The 20,421-nt window shown below is 49.7% G+C and overlaps 1 protein-coding gene and 1 pseudogene across 2 annotated transcripts; one reads left to right on the plus strand and one right to left on the minus strand.

Moving 5' to 3' along the window:
- Nucleotides 1-9,625: 9,625 nt before the first annotated feature.
- Nucleotides 9,626-18,587, minus strand: LOC311179398 (somatomedin-B and thrombospondin type-1 domain-containing protein-like; annotated as a pseudogene). Its single transcript has 3 exons — nt 18,503-18,587; nt 15,785-15,938; nt 9,626-9,749 (listed from the first exon to the last, which is right to left on the minus strand). The product of its transcript is annotated as a somatomedin-B and thrombospondin type-1 domain-containing protein-like (transcript).
- On the plus strand, nt 12,129-13,143 carry LOC311179912 (mortality factor 4-like protein 1; the record flags this gene model as incomplete). Its single annotated transcript, XM_084247526.1, is given in 2 exon segments — nt 12,129-12,422; nt 12,426-13,143. Coding segments are annotated over 2 exon segments (969 nt in total). The 3' UTR covers nt 13,101-13,143.
- Nucleotides 18,588-20,421: the final 1,834 nt, after the last annotated feature.

Genomic DNA, 20,421 nt, shown 5'->3' on the forward strand with positions numbered 1-20,421 from the left:
CCAGATTCTGGGCCCATTAATATAAATGAGGTCCTTTGCTGACTTGATTTCCAAATGAGTTCAGCCGTTCAAGATCTCTATTCCAGGAAATGTGAAATTTATGTAATGAAAATTAAAAGAGAAACTAGGGGAACGACTCCTTAAGTGCCCGCTTCCCGGGTAAGTGAGCCAGGTCTCCGCCTGGCAGGAGATGGATGGAGGCACCACCCAAGGGCCTCTGGGAGCCTGGGACCAGCAGTGAGGCAGGGAGCATGCCAGCTGCATGCAGGGAGGAAAGTTATCATAATAATAGCTCATGTTCTCTGCGACCTGCCCAGCCCTGTTCTAAGCACTTCACTTACACAGTTGATCTCATCTAGCCCTCATGACAATCTGATGGGGAAGGCACTGCTGTTCCCCCCATTTTACAGATGGGGAAGCAGAGGCTCATATTGCAGAAATTACTTGATCAAGGTCACAATAAAACAATGGTCAAAAATGGAGTTGGATCTTTTGTTTATTATCCCTTCAGACTCTCGTGTCCAGAGCTCAGACTCTGTAATGGAAGACTCAGGAGACATGGATTCATATCCAAGCTCCAACTACTGACCTATTGTGTGACCTTGGTCAGGTCACTTGCCTCCCTCCCTGAAGGTCAGGTCTTTCTCCACAGTTTCAGCTCTGAATTAAAAGAGATAATGTATGTATGGCCCAAACACAGGATTTCAGATGCCCTCTCACTCCACAGATATTTATTCAATATCTGGGGATTGAACCAGCACTGCAGATGCTGCAGACAGCTTCACAAAGCTGCGCGCAACCACCTGGCCACCAGGGAGGCCCTATTTTTTTTTTTTTTATTGTAAACTTTTTGAACTAGAAAGTCTTAGGTTAATAGCTTCAGTAATGGCTTGATCCAGGGGCTTTATAGATGTAATGATGGTTCAATATTTTTTTTTTCCCTTTTCTCTATCCCATGAACCCTTACTTGGAGATTTAGAGTTAGCTCATTCTTACAGCTACAAATCTTGGTTGAAAGATAGCTTCTTTTTTCCAACAGGGCAGCAAAAGCCCTAGATTCACTCTGATTGGATCAATTTGGATCATATACTCATCCTATAACAAACCTCTAGAGCCAGAGGGATGGATTGGATGGATTATGCTGATTGGGCCACCCAGATCACATACACATGCCTGGAGCTATGGGGAGGGGTACAGAAAGCCCAGACTGAACCACTTGGACTGTGAGGAGGAAAGGTTAGGTTCCCCAAAGGAAAACCGGAGTACTGTTAGCAGAAAAATAAGGAACCAACGCTGGACCAGCCAGAATACCAGATGGTGTTAAATAAATATATGTTCAATCGAATGAACAAATATCTGTCCAAGAGGATGTTTGTAAGGATAAAAAAATATAATGTATGCAAGTCCCTGGCAAGCAGTCAGCACTCAATAAATCTTGTCTTAGAGGAACAAAAGGTGCTTGAATTGGGTTTGGATTCTGGTCATGGGCTGATGAGCACAGATGCAGGAAGAAACCAGAAGCAAAGGCTTCCCTCACCTCAGGCAAACCTCCTCTGCTTTTGCTTTCCATCCCTGGGGCAGAGCAGGGCCAGGATGGAGGGGGGGGTGTGCGGAATAGGGAAAAGGTCATGGGAGAAATGGAGCAATCAAAACCAAATTTTTAAAAAGAAACAGTAATGCAAAATCCATGATAAACAAAATGCTAACATTATTGCTTATATCCAAATGCCCAGACACACACATTTATGGACATATTCACAGACATGTCTATTTACATTTACCTACATGGATGCACAGGGCACAGCACTGCACAATTCCAGAAGTCCTATTCCATTGTTATCTGCATAAACAACACCCCCTAAAGTATTCAAGCTAAGACACAGCAGCCCTATGTATGAGCAAACATGAATACGCATCTCCATTCCCACACAGATACATAACCACCCATATAGCACCGAAAGTGGTAAAAACACCATACACCACACATGCAGACATGCCAGGAAATACAACCACACAGTACAGTCTCATACATGCTCACTTTCCTGCCACAGGACCTTTGCATTTGCTGTTCCTACTGCCTGGGGTATTCTTACATCAATAACCACATAACCTCCTTCAAATTATGTTCAGAGATCACTTTCTCAGTGAAATTCTGACACCCTCCCCTCCTACTGCTACCAAGAATTGCAACCTCCCTCCAGAGTCTGTATCCCATACCTTGTCTTGTTTTTCTCCTTAACACTTGTAACCATCTGACATAATGGGTATTTTAACTTCTATCATATTTAATGTCTATCTACGCTGCAAGCATGTCAGTTCTATGCAGGCAGAGATCTTTGTCTGCTGTGTTCCCAGCCTCCAGAACATTGCCTGGCACACAGTGGGTGCTCAAAATAATATTTGTTAATTGAATGGGAAAAGTCAAGGAAATAGGGATCCCTAAGTATGGTTGAGACTAAATTTCCCCCATCCCAGCAGGAAAGCAACCTAGAGTCAGATGCAAGTTGATTTCAAGAGCTTAGTAACAACACAAGGTACAATCTAAGTTATAAGGATGGCATCTCATTTCATTGCCCCTAAAGTACTCTGTCTGTCTGTTCCTAACTCACATGGGAGGAAAGTTAAGGCCCTGAGAGGTCAATTCACTTGCACAAGACGCCACAGTGCAGACAAGGCAAAGCCATGAATCAAACCAGACCCTGGCCCCACACAGATGCTTACACACACAAACACACGCACATGCACATAAACTTATTTAGTATCACCAGGCCCTTCCAGACTTCAGGCAGCTCTCAGAAATGAAATCTGCCTTCCCCCAGAAATGGCTGTTCAGGGTGCCCACTCTCCAGTCAGCCCCCACCCCCCTTGTCCTCACTATATCCCAGTCAAGCACAAACCTTCTTCCTCCGTGACGCAGGAAGCTGTAGGCTGTCCGGTTGTCATGGAGACGGCTGCTAGCTCCTGTAAACAGTCCCTCCTCCCAACTGCCTGGCTCCCTCTTACCATTCCCAGAAGCTATTCTCTGGGCCTTTATTTCACACTTGACCCCTTCTGAGTAGCTGGGTAGGTCCAAAGGTCTACATGTTCTATCCTGTTCCCACCTGGGGGTCACAGAAATCTTGAAGCAAGAAACCTGGGTCCTACCTCTCTTCCCACCCTCTTGACTATGTTACCTTGAGCTATCTCTTCCCTTCCTGTCCTGTTTGACAGGTAATCACAAAGCGCTAATAAGTTCAGGCATTCATTCATTCAACCAGTAATGATTAAGCAGGTGCAGAGTTGTGGTCTAGGTGCTAGGATCCAGTGGTGATTAAGGCAAACCAGGCCCTCTAGGAGAGATAACAAACAAGTTCTGGGAAGAAAACAATCTAGGTGGATTTATGTGACTGGAGGGAACTGGGCAGGGGCCACTTTTCTTAGGGTGCTCAGGGAAGGCCTCTCTGGGGAGATGACATTTGAGTTGGACCAGCATGAGAAGATAGTCAAGCAAATATATAAGGAAAGAGTACTCCAGGCAGAATTCAGCAACTGCAAAGGCCCTGAGGCAGGAATGATGTGGCCTATTTAAGGAGCAGAAGACCCTTTCCTCTAAACGATGCCCATAACTAGTAGAAAGCAGAGCCAAGCCGTGAAGAGCGACATGGCAAAGAGAGGGAGAGAAAGTGAACCATGACAAGGGATGTTGCTGCAGACAGCAGCAGGAAGTGACCTCACAGCCAGCTACCACAGGCCCAGCTTCCAGCTCCTGGAAGGGCAGCCTTCAAACCTGGGGGCTGCCTCTGCACCAGGCAAAATAAGAGAATAGCAGTTATGCCTCCCTGGTGGCACAGTGGTTGAGCACTGGGTTGCGAGGCTGCCCGCAGCCTCTGCAGCGCCGGTTTGATCCCTGGCTGCCGGGCAAGGGTAAAAAAAAGAGAGAGAGAATAGCAGTAACAACACCATCTGTTCTAGATGCTTTACAAATATTAGCTAGGATGATCTTCACATCCCTGAGAGGAATTATCTTCATTATCTTCATCATCATCATCATCATCGTCTCCATTTTACAGTTGGAAAACTGAGGCAAAGAGCTCCTTGTCCAAGATCAAATAGCTGAAAACAGACCTGGCTGCAAAGCCTAGACCCCCAGCCTCCATCACAGACACACCATAAATGAGCCCCAGGACGGATGGGCTGAAGCAGGAGGAAGCCCCCACCCAGCTGCAGCCCATTGTTGACGGTGTTTGAGATCATGGACCCACGTTAGCAAAATGTTCGTATTTTCCAAAATAGGCCAGGGTTTTATGGGAACTCTCCTGGTTTTAACATGTGGACTCAGTGGCTTGTTTTGACCATCAGGCCATCCAATCAAACAGTGTCATGCCAGATGCCGCGGCAGGACCAGCTAAATAATTCGCAGGGCCTGTGCTCAGACACACTGAGAAGGTCAAGACGGTGATGGTGGAGCCTTAAGCCGAGCTCCAGGCCCATCTGAGCATGAGGCTGGTGGAACAGCCCCGGTCACTCATCCAAGAAGCCAGCCTGGCCTCTAAAGTAGGTGCTTTCAAGATACTTGTTGGATCAAGTGGGAAGGAGGGAAAAAGAAAGGAAAATGGACGTGTACCCACCATTTACCCAACCAAGATTTATGTGGTAGGCAGCATGCCAGGCATTTAACCCTCACAGCAGCACTGGATTATTATTCCCATTTTCCAGATGAGGAAACTGAGGGTCAAAGAATTGATTGCTGGGAATGCTTGACATAACTGATCTGAGATGGCCGGGGCTGGGGAAGCGGAAGGGAGAGACAGTAAGAGAGGGGAGCAAGGCCAGAAGAAAAGAAGCTACCTCAGTTCTCGTTCCAAGACCGCGTGGAATTTGGGGAGGCTGCCACACCCCGGAGAAGGGCCTGTGGCATTTCTGAATCACGGTGCCATCCGCCCCGCCTTGGCTCTTCTCCGGCGATCCAATTACTAAATGCAGCCGCATTCTTTAAAAATGTCTTTCCTCTTATGTAATGTAATAGTGACAAACGCCAAGCAGATGGTGCTGTGACAAGCTTTTTAAAAGTTGATTAGGAGCTCATCTTTCAGAATTAATGTATGGGCATTTAAATGAGCTCAGCCGGCTGCAAACCCCCATCAAGAAACCCCGCAAGATAAAGGGCTTCATGGATTGACCATGTTCTGCTCCTCTCCCACCGGGGTTGACGTGACAGGTGGGCAAGTTGACCTGTGAGCGATAGGCAGGAGGCCCCCTGGTTTGGACAGAGGACAGAAAGGTCTTGGGCCCCAAGTGCTGGAGCTTCCTCAATCAATTGCCAAGACATTTTTTTCAAAATGTTATGTAGTTGTCGAGAGAGCTCTCTCTCGCGCTCTCTCTCTCTCTCTCTCTCTCTCTCTCTCTCTCTCTCTCTCTCTCTCTCTCTCTCTCGCTCTCTCTCTCGCTCTCTCTCTCTCTGGGAAACGGGTTAGTCACAAACTATGTCAGATGCTGCCAGTGAGCTGTTGCCCAGCCCCCACCACCACCATCCTTCTCCCTCACTGTTCAGGGATGAGATCATTTCATTTAGAGCCAATTATAGATGGAGAACACTGGGGATGTGCAAAAAGCCCTCCTTGGAGCCCTCCCCTCCCACCATCACAGGCTGTACCCTGTGGGATGGGCAGAAATGGGAAGCTGGGAGTCCAGCCCTGAGTTCAAGCCCAGGGTTTTAAAGACCATGCGTTTCTAAGCCCTAGCTGGGGTCTGTTCAGTGAGGAGGCTGGGCCATTTGTTAAGCGAAATCTGTTGGCCTCAGAAGTTCAGAGTTGAATGAGTCCAGAGAGATCGTCTCCGTACAGAGGGGGAAACTGGGGCTCTGAAAGGGGAAGGGGCTCGCTCAAGATCACGCAGCCAGTTGGTGGCAAAGTCAGATAACTACACGGTAGCCCCCCCCACCTCCCATGAGGACAATGTCTGTTGTCTGGGGCCTGCCCAGTCCCCACTCCTACTGCTTCTGCATGAACACTCTGAGTTGTCTTTGGATTTCCAAGGAAACCTAAGTTTTCTTTGAGTTGCCAAGAGTCTTCTCCGCTCTTGGTCCATGTGGGTCAATTCAGACTGATCTTTCCCCCACCTAGAGGGATGTCCCCCAGGCCCAGCCCCAGCCAATCAGAGTAGCGCATTTCTCACCACCTGATTGGTTCATAAATGAGCACGTGAGACGAGCCAGAACTTCAACTGAGGCCATTGGAGGCCTTGGAAATGACAGGCTCTGGTGATGTGGAACTGAGAAACCCCAGAGTTCCTAATGGCCTTTTTTGCTACTACAAGATGCCTAAGAATGAAGCCAGCATGGAGAACAAGGCAAATAGAAAGTGATATAACAGCTCAGCTTCCAAAACCCTGGATCAAGCCATACCTGAATTGCCTTCAAGTATCTATCCTGGAGATTTCTAATCACATGAGCCAATCAGTTGCCTTTTTTGCTAAAGTCAGTTGAGTTTTTTCACTCACCCCTGCAAAGGACCTTGACTTGAGATGTTTTGCTTGGGCCCAGGATCCAGGAACCTCACTCACAACTCTCTGCCTTCATCCTCAACACAAGGAGACAAAATTAGGCCTCTTTCAAGCCTTTTTATTTATTTTTTTTAAGAATCATCCAGATGGATACACCTCCCCGCCTCCAGAAGATTCCCTGACTCTAGATCAAATCCAGCCACATGCCCCAGAGAGAGCACTCAAGGTCAAGGTTCCATTTCAGGTAGCCAAGAGGTGACTCAGCTGTCTGGATACCGGCGATCAAGCTGTCGCCACCACTGTCCTCCTTCCCCAGCCCAGGCTGGGGAAAAAAAGTGGTAGCTAAGTGGGGATCTGAAAAGCTAATAACTCAGAACAGGGCCTCTTCGGGCACTTGGATCTGCTTGGGGAGACAGCAGACAAATATGCGAGGGGCGAGATCATGACACACTGTCCTATGGTCAGAACAAGTATGGGCAGAGGCCACAAAATCTGGCTTCCAGGACCCTGGCCGGCTTTGTAGGCAGGCCTGTCTCTGGCCGCCTGGCTGGTGTGCACTCTCTCCCCTCTACTGCCCTCAACTCTTCACCCCAGACCAGCCCTTCCTGGCACTGCCCAACCGCTTCCCAGGGACTCACACCGCCAGAGGCAGGGGCTGGGCAGATTCCCAAGGGCACGCGCCACACGAGAGTCCTGGCTCAGGACTGAGTGGCAGCCACATGTGGGCTGGCTCCTGCCCAGCCCCAAGGACAGCTGAGGGACACCACCCCCCGACACCTCAACCTCATCCTGTGGGCACCTGGGCCCAAAGGCAGGAAAGGCTAGGTCAGCAAGGCCTGGGAGTGACCGCCCTGCATATCCCAAAGTTCCTGATCCATTACAGCAGTGCTTCCAGAAAGAGGGGACTAATACTTGAACACTGATGAGAGGAATAAGCCTTGAAAGTCTGTGCTAAGTGAAAGAAACCAGACACAAAAAGCAATTTGTATAATTCCATTTATGAAGAATGTCCAGAAGAGGCAAATCATTGAGACAGAAAGTAGGTCAGTGGCTGCTGGAGGGGTCTGATGAGCAGGGAGCAACCGCTAATGGGTACGAGAATCTTTCCAGAGGGATGAAAAATGTGCCAAAATTAGACTGTGAGAAGGTTATACAATCCTATGTATACAATCCTATGTGAATACACTAGATGGGATTGACTTGTACACTTTAAATGAGTGAATGGCATGGTCTGCAGATTATATCTCAATTAAAGTTTTGAAGAAAAACACAGGAAGAACTCCCAAAGAGGCAAAATTGGCCCCCTTTTCAAGTCTAGCATCCATTAGGTACTAGAGCTCTTGTCTATGTGAACAGGGGAAAGCAGGAACCACGCTTCGCTCTGTGGGCGGCATCAACACCTAGCAAGGTTTGCAAGGTTCCTGCTGTATTTATTTTTCTAATGTTTTTCTGATGATGGCAACTCACCTCTCACCTGTTCACTCCTTTGTGGATTCAACAAACACTTATGTTTGTTGGCACTCAGTATGGTGCCAGGCACTTCTCCAGGCACAGAGGCCAGGGCAGTGAATAAGACCACCGAAAGCCCTGCTCTTGTGGGGCTGATGCACTAGTACAGGTCCAAATCCCCACCCTGACGCTCACTGAGCTGTGTGGCCTCAGGCAAGGCACTTAACCTCTCTGTGCCTCAATTTCCTCACATGTGAAATGGGGGGCGGGGTGGTAATAACATCACCTAACTCAGGATGCAATGAGTCAATATGTGTAAAGAGTTTAGCACACTGGAGGTGCTTAAAGAACATTTGCTACAATTATTTCATTTCATTGTAATAAATTGTTTTCATTGTGATAAAACCTTTCCTCTTGAAACACAAGTATTTAAGTATAATACTTAAATACATGTTTCCTTTTAAAATGCGTTTACTGGGACCTCCCTCATGGCACAAGGGGTTAAGCTCTGCACTATGAAGCAAACAGCCTCTGCAGCACGAGTTCAATCCCCGGCCAGGGAGCAACCCACACGGCACAGCAGACCTCTCCTGACTCGCCCGCTGCTCCCCTCAGCAGTGTACTTCCGTTGATCTGCCTGTTCTGTGCCCCACTCTGTCTCTGGTGAATCCTCTCACCCCCCACATCTCTGGCCTGTACCCCAGCTCTTGTATGCATAAATAAATAAATCTTTAAAAAATAATAATAAAAATAAAATGCATTTACTGGGCTTCCCTGGTGGTGCAAGGAGTTGAGACGCAACCTATGCAGCTATGCCCAGCCACTGCATCACGAGTTTGATCCCCGGCCAGGGAGCTGCCCACGTGGCACAGCAGACCTCTCCTGACTTGCCCACTGCTCCCCTCAGCAGTGTATTTCAGTCAATCTGCCTGTTCTGTTCCCCACTCTGTGTCTGGTGAATCCTCTCACCACCCCCCCACACCTCTGGCCTGTACCCCAGTTCTTGTATTCATAAATAAATAAATCTTGATTGATAGATAGATAGATAGATAGATAGATAGATAGATAGATAGATAGATAGATAGATAGAATGTGTTTACTTAAGTTTAAAAAGTGGGGGTGTTGGACAGTCAAAGAGTAAGTGTTTAGGTAAAGAGAAGAGGCCAAAATGCCATGACAGGGCCTCCCCGGTGGCATAGCAGGTTGAGCACAGCCCTGTGAAGCTGTCCGCACCTCTGCAGCACGAGTTCGATCCCCAGCCAGCTGGGGAGATACCCACATGGTGCAGCAGACCTCTCCTGCCTTGCCCGCTACTCTCCTCAGCAGTGTTTTCAGTCCACCTGCCTGTTCTGCTCCCTGCTCTGTCTCTGGTGAATTCTCTCACCCTCCCACATCTCCGGCCTGTACACCAGTTCTTGTATAAATAAATAAATCTTAAAAAGAAAAAAAGTCATGACAGTGTGTCCAGGAGATGCAGTTTGGGAAGCTGAGAACCAGACAGAGCTAGCAGCAAGGCTGTAATTCGGCGGCACGGAGCAGAGACTGACGGTCATGGTGTCTTCAGTGTCCACATGAGGACACGGCTTGCTCCTTCCATCTCACACTTGCGCATTTCTCCCCTTTCCCTCATCCTGCAGGATCCCAATGCTGGGGTCTCCCTGCCCCCAGGGAGGCTTCACAAAGAGAGGATCTGGATCTAGATGAAGATGAGGCTGTGGACCTCAGGGCGGGAGCAATCCCGGAGCTGGGGCCACCCCAGCTGCTCCTGGGTCCCACTGCACTGGGGGTGGCTGATCGCTGGCCACAGCAGCAGCTGGTTCCTGCAAGAGAAGTCACATTAGGACTTCTCTACGCTCCAGTGATGCTGGCCTTCGTGGTCCCTCTCTCCATGCCAAAATTATTTTAAACCCTAGTTTACGAATGCTTTGTATCAAGACAAATACAGACTGGATTTCTTGTTAGATTTTCATTACTACATTGTTATTATCATTATTATTGTTGTTGTTTTCCTTCTGATTTTATTTTTTTAAAGATTTATTTATTGATGCACACAAGAACTGGGGTACAGATGTGTGGGGTAAGAGGACTCACCAGAGACAGAGTGGGGCACAGAACAGGCAGACTGACTGAAATACACTGCTGAGGGGAGCAGCGGGTGAGTCAGGAGAGGTCTGCTGCGCCATGTGGGGAGCTCCCTGGCCGGGGATGGAACTCGTGCTACAGTGGCTACGGACAGCTTCATAGGTTGCATCCTAACCCCTTGTGCCAACAGTGAGGCCCTCCTTCTGATTTTAAAAGAAGTTAAAGTTAAAGCATTTTCATGGACCCTAAAATCTAGAAGTCTAATGGAAAAGTTGGCCTTGGGGCGGCCACAAAGTGCTGACCCCAGAGGTGGCAAAGAGTAGTCTGAATGCAGCTACTTGGGTCTGCTGAGGTGGTGCTCACACCCTTTCTGGGCAAACCTGGCAAGTTGCTCAACCTCCCCATGCTACCTTTCTCTCCTGTGCCGGGTGGCAACACAGGGCAGTGGCTGCAAGCTCAGGCTCTGGGCTCAGGGGCGCGGTGACCCAGCTCCCAACTCCTCAGGGGAGAACAGAGGTAGCCGCGCTCATGCCGCTTGAAGAGCTGGGCGGCTTCTATGAGACGCCATGTGCAGAGCAAATCAAAATGACCGTGACCATCATAGGGAACCATTTCGATAAAAAGCGTGAAACTTTGATGCCCCCAGGCAAGCACATGGATGAGCCTTAGCAACCTCAGGCTCCGCAGAAGCAGCCGCATTCTAAAAGGTACATCCCACTGATTTTATCTACATGAAGTTTGAAAAAGGCAAAATTAAACCGCAGTGGTTAGGGATCCACACCAAAATGAGTGAAGTTATAAAGAAAACTGTACTCTGGATCCCCATGAAAGTCGGGACGGGGCTCCCCTTCATGGGGAGGGTTGGTGGTGAAGACAGGGCACATGGTGGGGCTGGGGACGGATCAGGTTCTACTCATTGTCCAGACAGTGACTACCTGATATTTCTCCTTTCCAAACATTTGTTAACCTGCTCATATGTTTCAGTCAATTCCCTGAAACTTTTTTTTAAAAAAATCAAACTTTTAAAAATACAAAATAGTAACAGAAAGGACAAACACTGATGATGTGCTGTTATGCGCCAGGCACTGTTCTAAGCACAGATGAAGATGTGCTTAGAACAGTGGTCGGCACGTAGTAGGCGCTTCACCAAGGATAAGATTTAAAGTCACTTTAGTCACTGAGATGAGGTGGAGAGGTTGGAGGGGGGTAGAGAGTGACGGCCTCCCTAGGGCGTGATAATATTGTCTGCCATTTATTTAATGAGCGCCTACTATGTAGCAGGTCCATCACATCATGTACCATGATGCTGGCCAATGCCCTTGTCTCCACAGGGCTTGAGATGCCTAAGTGAGCTCATGGGGCAAGTCCCCCTTTGGCACCAGCACATAGTAGGCACGTGAGCACAGCAGGTGTTTCCTCTGCTTGTCCCAAACTCAGAGACATTGCTCAGGCTACATCAGCCTCCTAAAATCGTGGACTGACAAGCTAATCCCTCCCCAGCCCAGGCCCTTCACATGCCCATCCTTGCCAGCTGCCCAGGGAAAGGATCCGTCTCACAGCTCAGCTCCACACTCGCTGTTATCCTCGTTTCTGCCCATCCTGCCTGGTGAGCTCATGGCCCCATCACCAATTCTGTCACCTGTTCTGTGAGTTTCTCCGGGTGGGGTAGAAGCGAGGAGATGCCTCTCGCTCTGGCACAGCCTTGGCTCTCCTTTCCACGCCTGCCCATCTCTCGTGGAAGTCTTGGGTCTGCTGAGGCGGTGCTCTCACACCCTTTCTGAGCAAACCTGGCAAGTTGCTTAACCTCCCCATGCTCCCTTTCTCTCCTGTGCTGGCTGGCTGACCCTCATCTCAGCCTCACCAAGTGTCCCGTGATCCCAAAGTATTTGCATCCAAAAAGAGAAATGTGGCATTCATCAGAGTCTTAAGGCTACAAAGCCTTATCCCAAGATGGATCAATAAACTGAGGCTCTAAGAAGTAGTATCTAGCCCAAAGAAAGACTATCAAGGGTGAGGTCGGCGGCGCTGTCGAGTCGCGCCCGGGATGTAGAGCCGGCGGAGGGGCGCAGGGGGCGGCAGTCGGCGGCGGGACTGGGGGAGGCGCGAATCACTCATAAATGGCGCCGAAGCAGGACCCGAAGCCTAAATTCCAGGAGGGTGAGCGGGTGCTGTGTTTCCACGGGCCTCTCCTCTACGAAGCCAAGTGCGTGAAGGTCGCCATAAAGGACAAGCAAGTGAAATACTTCATACATTACAGCGGCTGGAATAAAAACTGGGATGAGTGGGTTCCCGAGAGCAGAGTGCTCAAGTACGTGGACACCAACCTGCAGAAGCAGCGGGAGCTTCAGAAGGCCAACCAGGAGCAGTATGCGGAGGGCAAGATGCGAGGGGCTGCCCCAGGGAAGAAGACATAGAGTCTGCAGCAGAAAAGCGTGGACGTGAAGACAAAAAAGAACAAACAAAAAGCTCCTGGAAACGGAGATGGTGGCAGTACCAGCGAGACGCCCCAGCCTCCTCGGAAGAAGAGGGCCCGAGTAGATCCTACTGTTGAGAACCAGGAGGCCTTTGTGAACAGGGTCGAAGTCAAAGTGAAAATCCCCGAGGAGCTGAAGCCGTGGCTCGTCGACGACTGGGACTTGATCACGCGGCAAAAGCAGCTCTTCTACCTTCCCGCCAAGAAGAACGTGGACTCCATTCTGGAGGATTACGCGAATTACAAGAAGTCCCGGGGAAACACAGATAACAAGGAATACGCGGTGAACGAGGTGGTGGCGGGGATCAAGGAATACTTCAACGTCATGCTGGGCACGCAGCTGCTCTACAAGTTCGAGAGGCCGCAGTACGCCGAGATCCTGGCCGACCACCCTGACGCGCCCATGTCCCAGGTGCACGGGGCGCCACACCTGCTGCGGCTCTTCGTGCGCATCGGCGCGATGCTGGCCTACACGCCCCTGGATGAGAAGAGCCTGGCGCTGTTGCTCAGCTATCTTCACGATTTCCTCAAGTATCTGGCGAGGAACTCGGCGGCTCTGTTCAGCGCCAGCGACTACGAGGTGGCCCCGCCCGAGAACCACCTGAAGGCGGTGTGACGCCCTCGCCCGCGCAGCACGCTCTTCCCCGGCCCTCCTCTTGTATAGACGACGTACCTTGACCATGTTAGCGTGTGACAGAGTTGGTGTTCGTTTCCTGTTTGATTTTAAACAGAGAAAATAAAAGGGGTTTCCGCTCCTTTCCTCTCTCTCCATTTCAAAGCTGCCCCCCACCCCACTCCCGGGTGCCCGTGGAGGGCGCGGAGCGGCGCTGTCCTGCCCACCGCCGCGCGGCCAAGCTCTGCTTCTGAGTGCTGGTGGCCCCGTCCCCGTGACACTGCGCACTTTCATGCTGTGTCCTCGCTCACGACAAACGCCCCGGTTGCTAGTGCCAAAGGTCACGTCCGCGCGCAGCCGACCGCGCTGTCGGGCTGCCCGCTCGAGGCCTGCAGCGCCGCCCGCAGCCCGCGCCGCCGGCGTCTCCCCGCTCAGACCGTGAAGGTGGTGGCCTGTCCCCTGGTGTCGTGTTTGTGTCTGGTGCACGCTTCACACGGTAGACGCAGCGCGCGGTGCCGCTGCAGTTTTCTGGAAAAGTCAGTCTTTTAGGAGTTGTTTTTCAGATCTTCAATAAATTTTTCTTTAAGTTTCAAAAAAGAAAAAAAAAGAAAAAAGAAAGACTATCAAATGGAAAAAGCTCAGGTCTAGGACTGAGATGAAGTGGAGAGGTTGGAGGAGGGTAGAGAGTGACGGCCTCCCTAGGGTGTGATAATATTGTCTGCCATTTATTTAATGAGCACCTACTATGTAGCAGGTCCATCACATCCATTATGTAACATTTTCTCAAACTATAAGTTTGAGAAAGTTTCATAAGTTTCATAAGTCAGACATGACAACAGCAGCTCTTGCTACTGGGTGCCGATGAGAGGAGCTGTGCCAAGGGCTTGAGACTTTGCCCACAATCTTAGTGTTGGGGACAGTGAGGGGTAGTTGGAGGGCTTGCCCAGAGTCACAGGTAATCAGGGCCAGAGGTGGGGTTTGAATTCAGATCTGTGCAGTCCCATTGCCTCTTATTCAGATACCTGTGTCCCCAACGCCCCACCTGGCACCAGCATTCCCTGCACTGGGTTTGCAGGAAACAGGGCTGTTCAATTTTTTTTTTAACATTTATTTATTCATGCATACAAGAACCAGGGTACAGGCCAGATGTGTGGGAGGGTGAGAGGATTCACTAGAGACAGAGCGGGGAGCAGAACAGGCAGACAGACCAAAGTACACTGCTGAGGGGAGCAGCGGGCGAGACAGGAGAGGTCTGCTGCGCCATGTGGGCTTCTCCCTGGCTGGCCAGGATCGAACCTGTGCTGCAGAGGCTGTGGCCAGCTTCACAGCGCTGCGCTCAACCGCCTGTGCCACCAGGGAGGCCAAGGACTGTTCAATTTTAAAAGGAAGGAAATGAACACGCTGGGAAATGGGAGAATTCCTCCCTGAACAGAACCCTCACTCCAACAGTACAGTCATCTCTGTCCTGGAAAAGCACTGTCAGTGGGAAACAGTCTCAACCAGACTTTAGGATTTGACTTTAGGATTTGAGTCATTTAGGGGTGCGGTCATTTAGGTTCAATACCATTTCTGCTACTTGCTAAGTATGTGACCTTGGGTACCTCTGGAGAGTGGGGTCCTAAAAACATCTTCTGTGGGTTCTTAGAATGCTTCAATGGAGTACTAGCACGCATTATGTCGCCCCCTCCTCCTATGTGCCCCTCACTCACTCCATTCCAACCACAATAGAAGCACATTCCTGCCTCAGGACCTTTGCACATGCTGTTCCCTCTGCCTGGAATGCCCTTCCCCCTGGAGATCCACATGGCTATTTCCCACATTTTCCTCCAGGTCTCTGTTCAAATGTCACCTCCTTAATGTCACCTTTCTCAACTATGTTTTCATAATAACAACCCCCAGGATTGGCCTTTCATTCTGCTTTCTTTCCTAACACTTATTTCCTATATGGAAAAACTACAGATATTTGTCAATATTGTCTCCATATGAGAAGGACCACATCTGCCTTAAACACATCATCTCCCCAGTGTCCAAAACTTTACCTGGCACATGCTCAATACTAAATTTTCAACAAATATTTATTGTTTGAATGAATAAACATGAAAATGTATATTAACCCCTGACACATAGTAAACACTCAATGAATATTAGCATATTATTACAATTAGTATGTTAAGTGCTTTCCAAGACACCTTTCTGGTGGTAAACTGTCTAAGGGGCTGATGTTAACTAAGCCCAGGTCAAAGGCTGCAGTGTAAACTGAACTAAGTCACACTGGCTCTCTGAGTCTCAGTTTCCCCATCTATAAACTGAGGATAACCTAAAACTTGGCTTGTGAGGATGTAATAATAAGGCCAGCACCCTTTTCTAGAACACTTTCTAAATGCCAAGTGCTATGCTAAGTTGACTTGGACAGTCTCACTTAACCTTCACCTTGCCCCATGAGGAGGTGCGCTTATTATCTATATTTTCAAATGAGGAAATTGGGGTTTGGAGAGGTCAGGATAGTTGCCCAAGGCCGCACAGTTGGAAGCGGCAGGAGCAGATGCTCGGGCACTGGGACCAGGGCCCTGGTGGGTCCAACCCTGACCAGGGAGCAGCCTCTTCTGCTTGTAGCACCCGTATCTCTCCCGCTAGCAGCCAGAGGACCCCCTGGACCTACAATCTCAAGCCCAAGTCCCAGTGTTCACCCTCTGGCCCCGCCACTGTCTCCATAGCAGTACCGGCTCCTGGCATCCTGGGCAGTCTGCTCACACCTCACACAGACCATGTGGCCCTAAGTCAGATACCTGGTCCCTCGGGCATGGGGTGTCCTCATCAGGCAGCAGCCCTCTGGAATGGCCCCTAGCAGGAGCTGGACACAGTACCTGTAGCCACACTGGAGACACTACTCCACACAGTGAGCATTTATAGTGCACCTGCTCTGTACCACACCCTAGGAGGCTGGTACTATCTCTCCCTGATGTAGATGACTTCGGGGCAACCCAGCACACATACAGTTGCTTACAAGAGACTCAGTTTGTTTGCGTGGAAGTCACCAAGGGCACCACATGCCAGACCCTCTCCCAGGCGTGGCACCCGAAAGACCATGTCTCCCCACCACAAAGTTAGCCTCAAAGGCAGCAATGTTTGCTTGTTCTCTTCAAATCTCGTCCAACTCCTAGAAGACTACTCTGGTTAAATAAAACTTTGCTGAGTCAATCACTTGGTCCCATGGAAGAGGAAACCCCACGAGATAGGTGTTGGCCCAGTTGACAGAGTAAGAAACTGAGGGTCAGAGAGATAATACTCCTAGGAGCAAATGCAACCACCTAATCCCCAAAAGAGCTCTCCACTGCGTTTTACTCAAGTTCCTATCTGATAGAAATGATTCCACATGAGAAGTCTTTAAAGGGGAAGCTTATTTCACACACGGTATCTGAAATAAGACTCAATATGCCAAATTTCACTGCTACCCAACTTTTTCTACAAGGAGCAGAAAATGGCGCCCCCTGCCGAAGGAGACGGAGCTGGTCCAGGACCCTGGAGGCTCGGCGTGGGGCTGCTGCCCCCTGGTGGCCACAGCCTGGGGAGGCCGACGGAGCGGGCTGTTTCCTTCTAGCAAGGCCCAAAGCCTGCCTCCAGCCCCTTCCTCTCTGAGCTGTGCCCCGAACACCTCAGGCACGGGCCCCTCAGCAGAAGTCTGAGAAAAGTGAAACTTTGGTCTTCCTAGGCTTTCTCTTCCCGTGTTAGCGGTTTGTTTGGGGAACTCTCGCCTGTTGTGCCCAAGGTCAGCAGACTCAGCGAGCATAGCCTCCAAGAACCCAAAGACAGCTGATGCAAACACAAAAGGGAGTTTATTTCAGACTCGAGTCCGGGTTCACGGCACCTACCAACGCCGTGGCAGATACCGAGAGCCCCGAACAAAGGAAGCAGGGGTCTTTTAATAAGGTTAAATTGTGCTGGCAGTTACTCATTGGCTACAAGGATGCCTTCTCCAACTTGGCCCGGCTGTCATTCTAAGCTGACTGGCCAGGCCAAGATGCAGCTCCAACCTGCAGCTCCAATGACAGCAAGTTCGCCCTCATTGGTGACCGGAGAGTGAGGGTGGAGTGAGGGTCCAAACTGTCTCTGGAATGCAGTCTTCTCCCAGCAAAACCTAAAATTCTAAAATGGCAGTTACACAAAGCAATGGCTAAGAATACTTATGCTTGGTTCCATATTGCCGTCAGCCTACGGGCTCCTGGAGGAGCAATTGATCAGGGTGGCCGGCCCTGACCCCTCACACCCGCCATGTCAGTGGGCAAGTGATTCATATTGACCATTCGGATGGGAGTTTGTCCTCCCATTCACAGTGATTGGTTCAGTGATGGGCCTGGGATCCAAGCAGGCCAATGAGGTCTTCTCCAGAAATGGCCGCTCCTGGAGGAACGAGTCCTTCAGCAGGAGGATGTGGGCGGCTAGTGGCCATCTTGTTCCCCAGGCGGAGAGGGGCTGCTTGAAAATGAAACCAGTGTGTGGAGAGAGAGAGGGAATGAAAGCAAACCCAGCCATATTACTTGCCCTCTTGGCTGCAGTCACGACTGAGGTCATATTCTTTCAAAACTCCCCTCCCAGTTATGTAAACCAATAATTCTTCTCAGTTGAGCTAGTATGAGCTGAGTTGCTGTCTCCTGCAATGACCGGTATAGCATCTCCAGTGCCACAGCCTTAATTCAGACCTTATTCTTTCCATTGATATTTGCTGATTACCTACCATCAGCCTAGGAGCTGGACTTTATCACCATCCCAAAACATGCTGGTCTGTCTCCATCCCTGTCACTTTGAAGGGCTGCCACACTGGTCCAAACACCTTCATCCTCACCTGCACCACTGAAGTAGCCTCCCGCTCATCTTCCTCATTCCCCCCTTGCCTTTCGGCACTCGGTTCTCCAAGTTGCAATAAGAGACCCTGTGAAAAACCCAAGGTAATCTTCTTGATCCTCTGCTCAAGTCCATGACTCCTACTTCATGCAGAGTGTCCAACCCCCTCCTAACACAGCCTACAGGTCTCTCATAACCACACCCTTCCCCGATATACTTGACCTTATTTCTGATTGTCTCAGTCTCCCTGCACTCCAGCACCAAGGTCTTCTTGCTGACCCTTGAGCACAGCAGCTGTTCCCTGCCCCAGGACCTTTGCAAGTGCTGGTCCCTCTTCCAGACATGATCATCCCCCAGGTATCCTCCTCAGCTCCATCAGGTGATCCCTGGCTGTTCCCAGGAAAACTGAGGTCTATGCAGGAAAAGATGAGCTGGGCAAGGTCAGAGGTGAGTAAGGGGACAGCGAGGATTTCAGGCACATCCCCACTTTCACCCCACCACCACCACCACTAGCGCCTCCAGCCAGGCTTTTCCAACTGACAATCACCCCGGACACCCCAACTCACTCAAGGACTGTTGGCACTCCACTCTCTGGTGACTCAGATACTCCACGCAGCCAGCACGCTCCTCTGGCAGCAGGAAACCAGGCATGGCTTGACACAGTGGCTCCAGTGACCTGATTTGGCCACAACACAGGAGACCACTGGAAGAGAAGGCAGCTTCCTCAGGGACTTCTGAGGAGTTGACGGGTCAGCAGCTGTGTCTTCTCCACCTGACCCACAAGTCCAACCTCCCAAACTCCACACTGGACACTAGAACTCTTGCAAACCTGAGCCCAGTACCTGACACCTTCCTTGAAAGTGTCTCCAGGACTGCTGTTTCCACTTCTGCATTTATACCATGTTCCACTTAGGATTCCATAGTTGATTTACCCATCATCCTAGTGATGATCATTCAGGCTGTTTCAGGTTGACGCCACTCTGTCATCACCAAGCAGCATGAACATGTGCCACCCCTCAAGTCTCCCCATAATTTTCTCATATTACCGAGGTCTGAGATCATATGTGATTATTCATATCACGTTACCCACCCCGAGTAGAACGTCAGCTCCATGGAGGCAGGGTCTTTGATCCTGCTGAGTCCCAGCACAAAGCACAATGCCTGGTGCCTAGGGACCCAGTAAATTAGGGGTCCCTGAAGAGGGAAAATCTTGCCTTAGAGCAACAAAGGAAATATGACCTCATGTTGGCATTGCCAAAAAATACCACCAGATGGCGGTGTTTCTCAAAAACAAAAGCTGTCCCTGAAGAAATTCTACTTTATTCTTTTTCTGCCTGAAGAAATTCTACTTTATCAGTGTAGCTGAAAAAGAGGGCCTTGGGGGGATGTTCAAATCTGTTCATTCAGCTCTGAAGACCCAGAAAACATTGTGCCAGCTGAGCCTGCTGGAGCCAGAACGAATTTCCCACAGTTGGTTGAGTTCCTCTGCCACCACTCTGCCTCCAACACACCAGGTTTCACTAGAAAAGTCTTTCAGGGTGATCCCAACTCCACCTCCTTCTCAGAACCTCTCTGCCCAGTCCCCAGATAATCCTGTCTACCAAAAGGATTTTCCTGGAAAGCAGCTCTGGCCTCTCACCTGAAATCCCCCAGTTGCTCTATCTCCTGGTGTAGCATTTCATAATGATATGGAAGATCTTCGAAAGACAGCACAGGTGAAAAAGAAAGACCTCTAACAATGTTTACAGTTATCATTTCTATTTTATTTTTTAAGGATCTTTGTGTTAAATGATGACATCTGTATAATGTGTCTCTAGAAGGGGATGTAATAAATTAGTAAGAGTGGTTGTCTTTGGAGATAGGAACTGGTAGAACAGTAGCAAATTTCTTCTGAAATGTTTCGTGCCTGTATTACCTCTTCAAATAAATGTGAAAAAAAAAAGTTATGTGATTGCCTCCAGAGAACTGAAAAGGGGGTGGGAAAGGGTGAAGGGACTTGGAAGGATGTGACTTTATTCTTTTATAATAAAATATTTAATTAATTTATTTTTATGGTTTTTTTTTTTTTTTTTAGTTAAGTAGTGTTGGTTTACTTTGTTTGTATTTGTGAGTAGAGGGTCCTCATCCTGGTGTATTATCACCATATTGCACTCAGCTTTCTATTGTAAACTGTTACAACAAGCATGTGTTACTTATGAGTTTAAGGAAAGAGCAATACATTTTTTGCCCTCAAACCTCAACTAAGGGCCTCCCCGGTGGCGCAGCGGTGGAGCGCTGGGTTGCGAAGCTGCCCGCGGCCTCAGCGGCGCCGGTTCGATCCCCGGCTGCTCCCCGGCCACCGAAGGAGGGTCCCACATGGCGCGCAGACCTCTCCTGCCGCCCGCTGCTCCCCTCAGCAGTGTACTTCAGTCCTTCTGCCTGCTCTGCTCCCCGCTCTGGCTCTGGTGAATTCTCTCACCCTCCCGCGCTTCTGACTGTACCCAGT

Source organism: Talpa europaea, assembly GCF_964194135.1.
Source record: "Talpa europaea genome assembly, chromosome: 11".
NCBI classification, from domain to species: domain Eukaryota; kingdom Metazoa; phylum Chordata; class Mammalia; order Eulipotyphla; family Talpidae; genus Talpa; species Talpa europaea.